Below are 11602 nucleotides of genomic sequence, written 5' to 3'. Positions count from 1 at the left end.
TGACAGAGTTATCTGTCACTGAAGTTCACAACTTTGTTGTTGCTAGGATGAAGGAAATTACACCGGATGAGCCAGATTGGCATGGTTGGCCGGATCCCTACCAATTGCAGAGGCTATCCAACAAAGCAAATGGTCTATTCCACTATGCTGCAACGGCTCTTCACTGGATTGAACGGCAGATTGTCAATGATGGAATGGCATGTCGAGAAAGGGTGTTCAAGGAATTCAGCAAGGGCGGCCTCAACGAGCTTGAAGATCTGTACAGACTCGTCTTGACATCATGGGAGAATGTGGATATGCCTCCAAAAAACAATGACAGATGTGTTACTCAACTAGATGGCTTTCAGCACATTATGAGAACCATCATTGTGCTTCGAAAGCCATTGCTCATTCGTGAAATCATTGCGCTACTTTCTGATATACCCAAGGACAAGTTTGACGTCACCAACTTCCTTCGGCAGATGCACAGTGTTTTGATTCCAGGCACCACTACATTGTTTGATGATGCTATGCCACAGATGCACAAATCCTTTCGCGATTATATCACGAGTGAGTGTGCACCACCTGGATTCCAGATCATGCCTGAGGATGCGCACTTCAAGATTGCAAACTTACCCAGAGCCAATTCCGGATAAAAATTGGTGATGGTGGGAAGACTTAGAAATGTTGCTGTGGTGTAGTGGTCTAATGATGTGCTCTGTGTATGATGTTCATGCCCATTTTGCAATGCTAAGGCTGCTAGTTCGATTCCCAGCTACACAACATCATATTTAACATTAGTTATGAATGCACTATTTTTGCAAAGGTGATTCTGCATAAAGTGAAAAGCACTGTAAGTAATATTTTGAACTGGTATGGTTGATGAGATGGGCAAGATTTAGTGTACTTTGTGAAATTTTAATCTATGAAATGCTTGTAAGATGCATAATAGAGCTCCAGGGACCAGAGGAGCCACCAAGTGAAAAATTGGCATTTTAAAGCAAAAAAAGTGAAAATAGCGGTTTTGGGTAACTCAGATTTTGGAAATTTTTGACTTTTTGGATCTGGGTTCCAAGGGTACTTTCAGGGGTCCTGTTACTTGCCACATTCAACATGAATTTGGATGTCTGGACTCTGTGTAAGGTGTCACAGCTTGACAGCAGATGAGCAATTTGTGGACCAAAAAAAAAAATTTCAGGAAATGCAGCATTTTTGCCTAACAGGTTTGGAGATCTGCTGGTAGGAGGATCTTCCCCGTTTGATGGACATCTCGGATCTGAGTTGAAGGGTGATGACATTATTATGATAGGATGAGCGTGCCAAACACAGTCACGAAGGTCATGATCCTGTGACACATATGGTAACGCTGTCACAACTTGCTAATTATCGATGGACTTTCGAAACTTGTTCGAAACAGGATCTTGCGTCCAGCTTGCATCCCGACGAAAACGCACCTCTTCAAATCCAGCGACTGGTGTTGCAAAGGCGAGGCAGATAGATAATTGCCAAGTGCCAATCAAATGTGCTCATGAGCACTGTTTTTGCCAGCGGTGGCTTGACCTCCGAGTTATGTACAATTGCCTTTTTGGAAAACAAGTACGCATCCAGTTCTTGGTATAAAGAGCGCACTTACCATAGCCATAGTATACCCAAAGTGGGCCGGGGCCTGCATAGTGCATCTACAAGAAGCTTCGGCCAGCAAATGTGAGCAAACGCGGTCCACATCTCTAGGGCACTGTCTGGGTGACCGGCGGTAGCTCGGCCTTCACGGAACACTGTCATCACAGGGCGTCTTTGAGAACGCATCTGTATCCCACGCTTCCTCCATGCTCTTTTGTTATCACTCCTGCACTCGTTGAACCTCTGTCTCTTTCTTTTCTGCAACATAGGCTGTTATGGTTGCGGCGAGTCCTTTTTTCCGAGGGACATGGACGTTGAAGAGGTTTAACGCTACCATCATCAACGATGTATGGCCAGAGGTCGCTTTCTTCTCTTTGGTTGCATCCAGTAAGCCTACCCCCTCATTCGCCTTTCTATCGTGCTGACAGTTGTTGTGTAGTGGTCTGCTTAGTTTCAAAAAAAACTGAGCATCATCTTGGGATCAACAATCAGCTTTTGACTGTATTGGGTACGGTTCTTGGTTTGGTTATTTCATTCAGAACATCTTCAGCATACGAGAGGTATCGTTGACCATTGTCGTGTTTCCAACGCCGCTAATTCCCATTCTAGATATCAAGATGGCAGGAAAATGTGGACCAACATCGCGACCGCATCTCGAACCCTGGCGCAACTCGTACTTTACTTCTAGGTACATATCGACGTATTCTTATCGCCATTTTACGCAGGTTTGGCTTCACGTCCCAAACGATCGGGAAAACAAAGGTTTGCAGCAGAAGCAAACAGTCGTTCAAAGTATCATCGAGAAGAAGAGCATGATTAATCTAGTGAGTCGTCACGGTCCAAACCTCGACAAGCTGATTTATAAAGGGGATCGCCAGATTCAAGCATTCTCTGTTTCAGTAAAGGTACGAGTCTCAAGAGTCAAGGAAACGCCTTCATGCTGACCACTTCTTCCAGCACTTCCTTCGAGGGGAGCAAGGCATCTATTACGAGGATCTTTATCCCTTGATATTCTTCCTTCCACGATACTCTCATATGGCTGCCGAGGGACATCCATACACGCCTGAGAAACTTCCCCTGTGGCAGCTAGACGGAGAACAACCCTCCCATGGCGAGGAGAAGCAAAAAGAAAACCACAGCAAACAGTTTAGCTCGACTGATAAGAACACCGACACGGCATCTGACCAAGGCTGGTTCTCGCGCAATCGCGGCGGGAAACACCGTAAATTCGATCCTGAGAGTGTGTTGCCCTACGTTCACTGTGACCGAACGCTCAAGCCTGCACACATGCCGCCACCGATGACTGTGTACGATTATATTCCTTTATTGAGGTTCTTCAAATGGGTTGTACACACTATTCTTCGCAAAGCGCACCCCGGCATGCAAAGGCGGAGGAAGAAGAATCCATTCTCGGAGATTGTTGAGAGCAGTGTTCCTCTCGAGATTTCCTTAATTCTTCAAGGGTAGGTCTGCTTATCGAGAGGTTCCGCGCTAATCTGTCTTTTACCCAGTTACTTCGCATGTGAGAAACTGCTGAACACTCAGACCCAGCTTAAACGCTAAATGATGCATGATAGTCCTTCTTAGGAGTGGTTTGCTGCAGCCAGCATCTGCAACTGGTTTCATGACAAACCTCAACACTCTTCAAGACGCTCTATCCAACTTGGAACGGATCTGCAATACCCCGTTGCCGTTTGCATACCAAATACATCTGAGGATGTCGTTGTGGTACGTGGCGACTACGTTTCACTCACCAAACTATCTCACTCGCTTTCAAATAGGCTTTATCTGTTCCTCTTGCCAGTGAGTGGATATCCTACTAAAGACCAACGGGTTGCTCACTCAACTACAGTTTCAAGTTTACAATGCCTTCGGGTACCTCACCATTCCAGGCACGGCGTTCGCTTCATTCTTGTACCTAGGATTCCTCGAGATCGGACAAGAAATGTAGGAGCCTCTTGTCTAACCTTCAACTATCCGCTGAACGACAACTCCAGTGAAAACCCTTTCAACTACGACCTAAATGATCTCGGTTAGCTGTCTCCCTACATTTTGCTCCCCTTGCGAGGTTTGCTTACCATTCTTCTAGACCTTGACAACTTCTGCCTCTCAATCCAGCGCGAGCTGCACGAGATCACCGCTGTAAGACTTTCTTCGATCACCGGAATGAGAACTAAACCCCCGTTGGCCATGCAGCACCCGAACCCCGAACCTAAGGACTTCGTTTTCAATGCAACGTATGTCCATCATCCCTCACCCCTTCTCTTCTTGGCCCGCACCTGACTCCTCTGCGCGTAGAAATCAACCATTCGCACCCGCAGATCGCAGGAGCGCAGCAGACTTGGTGTCCGGCAACACAGAATATGACGTGTCCAACGCGGTGGGTCCTGTGGGCATTCACGGCCTTCGTAAGACCTTGGTCAAAAGCTGGATGGACGTCGATACCAAAACTCGTCCGTGAACGGGTTCCAAGTCATATTACGTCATTTTTATCATTTTTATCGTTTTTTTTTTTCAGCCTGTTTACTTCGTTTTCGTCGGTTGCTCTATGTATGGTATTCGTTTTACTCAGATGTAAAAGACAGTTGTTCGATAATCATAATGAGGGTAGTCGCTGAGGGTATCACATTCTTGATGTGTTATGGTGTGAAGCGTTTGTTTTCCGATCTAAGATGTCCGAATCCCCATTCAGAACCTGCTTCCCAGTAACTTGCTATGGCCGGGATTTGGAGTGGCCTTCAGTGGCCAAAACAATGGGTCCACATCCGATTTCATGATACGCAAGGCCGAACATTCAAGGTGTCACGAGAAACATAGCACAATCAAAGCACAATATTACAAAGCGGGATAGCCAGAGCAAGTCCGACACCTTTTCTGGGCTGGAACATTGTGAGGACAGGGTAATATTTATGCAGGGTAATATTCTTTCTTGTAATTAAAATTTTCCCTTTCCACAACAAAGAAAGTCAGCTGAAATTTTTGAATATTCCCGCTCGTAAAATCCAAGGAATAGTTGAACAGATCCCGCACACCTTGCCTTTTGTGCGGCATCGTCCGAACAAAGAGTCCTTTCTCATTCTTTCCCGTCCGATTTATCAGCATGTATTAATTTCGAAAACAAAGGATCCCTTTGCTTCGGCTTTCCTCTTAGTTTTTCTCGAAGGTCTAACTTTGACTACCATATCACAAACTTGAAAATGCTTTGTATATTTTAGCTTTTGTTCACCCTTTACCAGCTGAGAAAAGGCAAAACAAAATTCTTGCTATGCCTTTCCCAAAATGAAAAATTTTAAATATACTCAGAATACTCTTGAAAAGAAAAATTGTCGGACTTTATCAAGATATTCTGATTGGTAATATTGGGCAATGTTTCTCGTGTGTGGCCATTACAATGTGGCCAGAAAGACCGGCTTTGTCAGGGAGCAGTCAACGCGCCTTTGCTTGCAATCGTGAAACAATGCCCCAGAGCCTCGGAGCTACCCGATGGGGACACAAAGAGAATTTGGAAACTTCCTGGGGTGGTCTAGGTGCGTTGACTGTCCCGAAATGGGCAGCAGTTATGACTCGGAGTGGCTCACGCCAACAAAGAGTATTGCGCATGCGACGACAAAGCGAGTACGTTCTGTCCACAAAGACTCGGAGAGGCTGTATCTGGACACTCGGCCAGCTATATGAAGGTCACCAAAGGGCATGGAGCATCATCAAGACCCTCGCCCACACCGATCAGCAAGAGAATCATCCAGAAGCCACTGGCACGATGCAACAAGCCGTCATGGAACACGATGCAGACGCGGAGAGCGTCACCCGAACTCCATCAAAGCGGACGTCCCTCCACCGGATATACGAAGACCCCGTTCCCGAGCTTTCTTACAGCGACGACCCCTACGATTCATTGTCATCAGCCAACTCTTCATTCGAATCCCTTGACCGACCCATTACCCCACCCCCATACCACGCACTCGTCCGATACGTTCCATCGTCGAAAAAATGTGACCAACCTACACCTGTCACCCCCGTCCGCAACCATGGCCCGACCAAAGTGAAAAAGAAGAAAGCCACGCCCTACACCCCAAGTCGGGGCCGGGTTCCAACCAAACAACCTGTAACGCCCGGCAAAAATCAAACACGCACTTCCTTCCAGGCGTGGGTGGAGGGCTCCGAGGCAGGCGAATTCATACCAATGACCCACAGATTTATGAAGAGGGCTGAGTGCTTGACAGAGGAACAACTCTTCGAGCGTGAATACCGGCTGCTCATGCAGGCCAAGGAGCGCCGTGATAACAGTCTTATGAAGCCGCTGGACAGCGAAGGTTGGATGGAGTTGCCACAAACACCACCCAAAGCCAAAAACCAGAAAGTCGTCGTGTCAGGCTCCGGAAGCGAGTCAGACGCGATGGACATTTCCCCCCGTAAGCCCTTGTCAAGGCAGGACACAGAGATCATAGACCACGATACTTTCCGAGGTGGTGCACCCCCATTGCCCGTAATCCCCCCTGAGTGGATCAAAAATCCAAGCAACGCGTTGAGATCACACCCCACGGAGATTTTCGAGATTTTCCCTGAAAACAGCTGTGAGCGCTCAAGAACATGAATCACTCAAAAGAAACCCCATGCCACATATGCCTATATGATTATGCCCTATGCAACCTTCTGCCGCCAATATGCCACCCCCCTCGTCATTTCCTCTTACTTCATTTGCTGGTTTCGTTGAATGTTGTATCTTTAGACCACGTTTTCATCTTCGTCTTCTTTCTTTCTATAGGTTCTCTGGTAGAATATTGTTGTATTTCATAGATTTGCTTTCCGCTCTTGTGAATACATCTTCAGATTGTGATGCTGGCGTGTGCTTGAGGTTGATGTGACAAGTCACGCCGTTGCGCTCTCCGAGGCGAAAGTCGTTGTTGACGCTGAGAATCCTGAGATTACAAGTTAGACACATGTGCTAGAGAATGACATGTATAAGACTTACAGCCAGCGTCTGAGTGAATATTTGAAGAGATCGTTGGGGTAGTCTGATTGGCTTGAGAGTTCACGATGTGGTAGCTGGCAACCAACAAGTCTGAGTTGAGTCTGAGCGACGGTAGACGAGGAAAGTAAAGGTCAAAATGAAGACAGGCCTCACAGCTCCCAAGTGAACGCTGCATGGAAATGTGGCCTTATGTGGGGATCAAACTTGAGAGGAAGTCAGCTAAGTGACATAGGGCCAAGACTGGGCTTTTTGAACAAGAACGTACCCTTGCAACTCTGACCCGTCTTCCTGTGGTCCCTAGCAAAGGAAGATTGGCAGTATGTTCAAAACAAAACAATTTGAGAAGGCAAGCGTATGTGCGTGCGCTAGCCGCTGAAGCTCCTCAACCATCGGGAGATGCGAAAGCCGTAGCGTTCTGTGCGATGGCAAGTGGCAGAAAGTGATCTATTCAAGTGGATGCAATAGACGCCTTGAAGACAAAAACTCGAAATAATTCGCCACATTCCGTGGTACTTCAGCTACGCTATGGCGCGTTCCAGCAGACGCGCGTCCAAGGCGCGTCTGCTGGTCGCAAGATGAATGGCCTTGAATATTCAATGCCACCATGCCAGTGGGTGGTTGAAAGGAGAGCTGTCACAATTGGTCACGGGCAACTCTGACGCGAAACCGTTCTACCTTGGTTCTACCACAACTCGAATATTGCAGCTCATGTATGTGTCGATGTCTACGCAAACGCGACATAGCGTGCCAGAGGTTCCACTTGAAGTGTGGCAAATTATCGCCAGTTTTTTGTCTTCCGAAGACGTCAAAAAGCTATATGGGATCAATCTAACCAGAAACCCCCTTTTCGCGTGGAACCCTGGGTTTCTTCTGCATTTGGTAGAAATCCCCCTTCCATCAGTCGATGGGTTATTTTGAGGAACCCCATGTCGGAGTTAAATTCCTAGATGCCGACGCGTGTCGCGCTCAAATTTAAATTGATCTTGGCTCCCGGGTCATGATGAGAAGAGAGCGCGACGAGTTGAACTCCATCATGCACATCCCTTGTCGCACACGTATCGTCGCGCGATGCGACGCGCCCACTCGACAAGTGGTTACCACGGTAAATAATATTGGTTCATGGTCTACACGATGCTACAAGATGCAAACAAGATGAGGGTTTGGACGGGTAGCTATACTTACATAGATGTAGGAGACCGGGAGTGGTTTAGGGATGCCACTGCTCCCTTCCATAGTCCCTTGCTACTTGAAAGGTTGATGACCCCCGCCGCCAACTTGAACTTATGCATGTGCATGTGGTGGACTTCAAATATTCTGAGCTCCGCTTCTTGTGGAAACAAGGTTTCTACGCAAGCACTTTGGAAACCCTGGGTTGTTCAGGGGAAACCAGGGTTTCTGGATAGTTTAATCCAGCTATATGGCATAAACAGGCCACTTTCTGCTCTGGCGATGGAAGAACGCTACCGCTCGGTCTCCATTGGGGATCTCCACGATCGAGAAACAATCTTGGCGGTACGGCGGCTCAAGTACGTACCCTATCCTAAACACTATATCTTGTACAAACCACCATCTCCCACTTTTAGTGACCAGACTCGGGCAAGATATGTCCGCGTCCTCAATTTACACCCTGCTACTTTGGCGGCTCTTCTATCACTCAACAAACGGAAATACTGGGTGAAAAAAACCTTGAAAACGCTTGGGATGTTGCCTAGGCGCCAGACAGCATTCATCATAAAGCCCAAAAGCGTTCTGACTATCATCAGTAACCTATCCCTTGTAACCTCGTTGACACTTGACTGTGAAATCTCTACTGTCCATCCTACACTGAAATCTTACAAAAAGTCATTGCCTTTTATCGCTGCCGGATGGGCTTCGTTTGGCCAAAATTTGCGGTTCCTCCACCTCAAAGTTCCTCTGTATGCTATCCAAGAGACCATCGGCTCTGCGAAACTACCCAACTTGCAAGGCCTCTCACTCGACTTCGCGCTATGGGATTGTGCTATGCCTGGCTCTCAACAAGTTATTGTCAATTTCATTCATAATCATGCCGATTCCTTGCGATTCCTTGACATCTCTATGTATCGCGATCTGTTCCAAATGCTACAAGATGTTCGGATCCCCCTGCTTGACAGCTTTAAATTCTATCAATATGAACAAATCGACACAGTTGCGTTCCAGCTCTTCCTCTCGGCACACTCCAGGACTTTGAAAACACTCGACCTGCGATTACACACATATAATTCTGACATCCCCCACGAAAATTGGTTCATAATCCGTATAACTTTGCCAAAACTACAAAGTCTGGCCGTAAAGTTTTGGTCGCGCTCTGATTACCATCTCCAGGGCGCGATGGATCATGTCGTCCAATATAGCCACACGCTGGTTTCCTTGGACGTAACAATGGCTCCTTATTCCTACAACCAAATTCACGGACTGGCCACCCAATTTTCGGCACAGGGTCTTCTTCGGAAATTGGGTTTGACAACAAAGACCTTGATCCCCAAGCTCCTGATTCTACTATCGAGTAAACTTCCTTTCCTAGAAAATCTCACCCTCGAATTCTATGGACTAGCTGCTCAGGAGGGTCCAGTAACAGTGGTGGTAGGTCATTACGCCGAGGAAATGAAGGTAGTCTTTGTTCTCATTCCGCGATGCATTAACGAATCTGTTTCCGTTACTAGTTCTGCAGGGAAATGGGCAGAGTTTCCTTTCACGAGTGGAAAGTACGCAATTTGGCTCTCAGCTCCATAAAGAATCTGGAATGCAAACGAGCGTTGGTTGCCGCTCTTCCCCACGTCCGAACATTCAACGAACAGGATAGAAAGGTCTACATCTCGGAAGTTGATAAGGATTGGTCCTCACCCTGGTCGTTGTAGCTTTCTGCTCGTTCATGAAAGGTATGTTTACTCAATGTGAAACTGCTGTGCTGAGTTTTTATAAGCCAGTCAAGAGAGAGAGAGAGAGAGCCGCTGCTAAACACTATACGGCTGTGGACAGAATCATCCAGGCTCTTAAGTTTGAGGAAGGGGTAGCCCCTTCTTCAATAGATCTACGAGGCGTTCCCGAACTTTCCCACTATGGCGACCTCGTCTTCGTCAAAAAGTTCGTCTTTCAAAAGAATTTCCGCTCCTACATGAGAAGCGAAGTCTCGAAAAGGGGGGGCTAAAGGCTTTTGGGGGGCAGCAATTGTAGTATATTGAGGTTGCTGCATCTAACGCGTACGCGTAATGTCTCGATACACAGTTCTGTTCTGTTGCGTATTCTTCCCGTAGCCGTGTTTCCGACTATCAGCGTCATTCCAGTAGCTAATCTACCTCTTCGTCGCTCTCCGGTCCCTCCGGATCCTCCCCAGCGATATTCTATCCCGACCTTCGGCCATATGGATAATTTCATCCAATATTGCAAATCGGTCTGCTTGGCCCTCTTTCTTCTTTGCAGCTTTTGCCCTCTTCTCTATGTCCTTCGCGGAAGGCGGCGACTGAGCATCCCACGTCCTAGACTGCATCTCCTTGTCTTGTACCCGTTTCTTCTCCGCTTGAACGACCTTTGAGAGATTCCGCGTAAGTTGATGTGCGAGTCCTCGCGATGTGCTAGAGTTGTAGAGGAGAGCGAGCGTGTTGTCCACTACATGTATCCTATAAGCTGGCATGTAAAGCCTTGGACTTCTTGAAAGACTCACTCCGCACATTCCATTCCTTCAAAAACGTTTCTAGTCCCTGTCTCGCAACGTCATCTCCTTCCAATTGTTGGAGCTGTTTGGTAGCATTAGCCCCACCCTCGAAAACTGGCCGCCATAAGGCACGAAGATTCCGGGTCGCTGCTCGATGGTGAAGGACGGAGGCAGATGCTGTTCGCAGGAAAAGTCGGTAGAGGCTGGTAAAGGAATGTGGGAGTACCATCATGATTACAGCCGTTTTCATAACGATAGGCCAAAAGTTCAAAATCATAGATACAGTCGGACCTCGAATTCTAATCATGTCCACGAAAATCAGCATATATTTCAGGGATGACGAACATGATAGATCTACAGTTATACTGAAAAGGGTCATCATGCGACAACTTACACGTCCAATTTTAAATTCCGCCTGTACGTGTATCTGGTCGAGATTAGGCCTATCGTTATGAAAACGGCTGTAAAAACGCCTAACCTGCAACAGCCTTCAACGGCTATCTGCATTATGATTATCAATGTAACAAAGAACTATCTTTTCTATCCGAGTACGCGTTCGAGTTGTAGAGATATGAACTTTTTGTCTCAGGAATGAACACCATGGAAAGCAATCAACGAAAACGGAGTAAACTGGCCGAAAACAAAGAAGGATAAATCAAGACAGTATCGACGATCAAAATGACCATGAGTGATATGGCTTAAAACCCGTTCACTGACGAGTTTTGGTATCGACATCCATCCAGCTCTTGACCAAGGTCTTGCGAAGGCTGTGAATGCCCACAGGACCCACCTCGTGGGACACGTCGTATTCTGTGTTGCCAGACACCAATTCCGCTGCGCTCCTGCGATCTGCAGGTGCGAATGGTTGATTTCTACGCGCAGGGGTCAGGTGCGGGCCAAGAAGAGAAGGGGCGAGGGATGATGGACATACGTTGCATTGAAGACGAAGTCCCTAGGTTCGGGGTTCGGGTGCTAAATGGTCCAAAGTGAGTTTAGTGCTCATTCCGGTGATCGAAGAAAGTCTTACAGCAGTGATCTCGTGCAGCTCGCGCTGGATTGAGAGGCAGAAGTTGTCAAGGTCTAGAAGAATGGTAAGCAAACCTCGCAAGGGGAGCAGAATGTAGGGAGACAACTAACCGAGATCATTGAGGTCGTAGTTGAAAGGGTTTTCACTGGCGGTAGAGAGTTGTCGTTTAGCGGATGGTTGAAGGTTAGACAAAAAGCTCCTACATTTCTTGTCCGATCTCCAGGAATCCTAGATACAAGAATGAAGCGAACGCCGTGCCTGGAATGGTGAGGTACCCGAAGGCATTGTAAACTTGGAACTGTAGTTGACTGAGCAACCCGTTGGTCTTTGGTGGGAT

General features: G+C 47.3%; 4 protein-coding genes across 4 annotated transcripts in view; 3 read left to right on the top strand and 1 right to left on the bottom strand.

The window, feature by feature from the left end:
- Positions 1-1874: 1874 nt before the first annotated feature.
- LACBIDRAFT_309968 (uncharacterized protein) lies at positions 1875-4233 on the top strand (the record flags this gene model as incomplete). Its single annotated transcript, XM_001887216.1, has 14 exons — positions 1875-1986; positions 2039-2159; positions 2209-2272; positions 2325-2423; positions 2478-2504; positions 2557-3062; positions 3111-3121; positions 3177-3327; positions 3381-3402; positions 3452-3546; positions 3597-3631; positions 3689-3741; positions 3796-3836; positions 3898-4233. 14 exons carry the CDS (start codon positions 1875-1877, stop codon positions 4058-4060), a joined length of 1500 nt encoding a protein of 499 aa, XP_001887251.1. The 3' UTR covers positions 4061-4233.
- Positions 4234-5056: 823 nt separating this feature from the next.
- On the top strand, positions 5057-6585 carry LACBIDRAFT_332623 (uncharacterized protein; the record flags this gene model as incomplete). The annotated part of the gene is made up of 3 exons (XM_001887215.1): positions 5057-6170; positions 6394-6440; positions 6571-6585. 3 exons carry the CDS (start codon positions 5057-5059, stop codon positions 6583-6585), a joined length of 1176 nt encoding a protein of 391 aa, XP_001887250.1.
- A 1016-nt stretch (positions 6586-7601) lies between these two features.
- On the top strand, positions 7602-9319 carry LACBIDRAFT_332622 (uncharacterized protein; the record flags this gene model as incomplete). The annotated part of the gene is made up of 2 exons (XM_001887214.1): positions 7602-7670; positions 7982-9319. The coding sequence occupies 2 exons, from the start codon at positions 7602-7604 to the stop codon at positions 9317-9319; spliced, it is 1407 nt and encodes a 468-aa protein (XP_001887249.1).
- A 298-nt stretch (positions 9320-9617) lies between these two features.
- Positions 9618-11602, bottom strand: part of LACBIDRAFT_332621 (uncharacterized protein) — a gene marked incomplete at both ends in the record, with an annotated part of 3643 nt that continues 1658 nt past the window's right edge. The window contains 9 exons of the mRNA XM_001887167.1: positions 9618-9779; positions 9810-9852; positions 9883-10192; positions 10248-10603; positions 10633-10653; positions 10717-10739; positions 11029-11110; positions 11170-11210; positions 11266-11370. Coding sequence (XP_001887202.1) covers positions 9618-9779; positions 9810-9852; positions 9883-10192; positions 10248-10603; positions 10633-10653; positions 10717-10739; positions 11029-11110; positions 11170-11210; positions 11266-11370 — 1143 coding nt within the window. The remainder of the gene's footprint in view (positions 9780-9809; positions 9853-9882; positions 10193-10247; positions 10604-10632; positions 10654-10716; positions 10740-11028; positions 11111-11169; positions 11211-11265; positions 11371-11602) is intronic.

Source organism: Laccaria bicolor, genomic scaffold (assembly GCF_000143565.1).
Source record: "Laccaria bicolor S238N-H82 LACBIscaffold_43 genomic scaffold, whole genome shotgun sequence".
NCBI lineage: Eukaryota > Fungi > Basidiomycota > Agaricomycetes > Agaricales > Hydnangiaceae > Laccaria > Laccaria bicolor.
The sequence above is the reverse complement of the archived record's forward strand: the minus strand, read 5'-3'. Positions and strand labels throughout refer to the sequence as shown.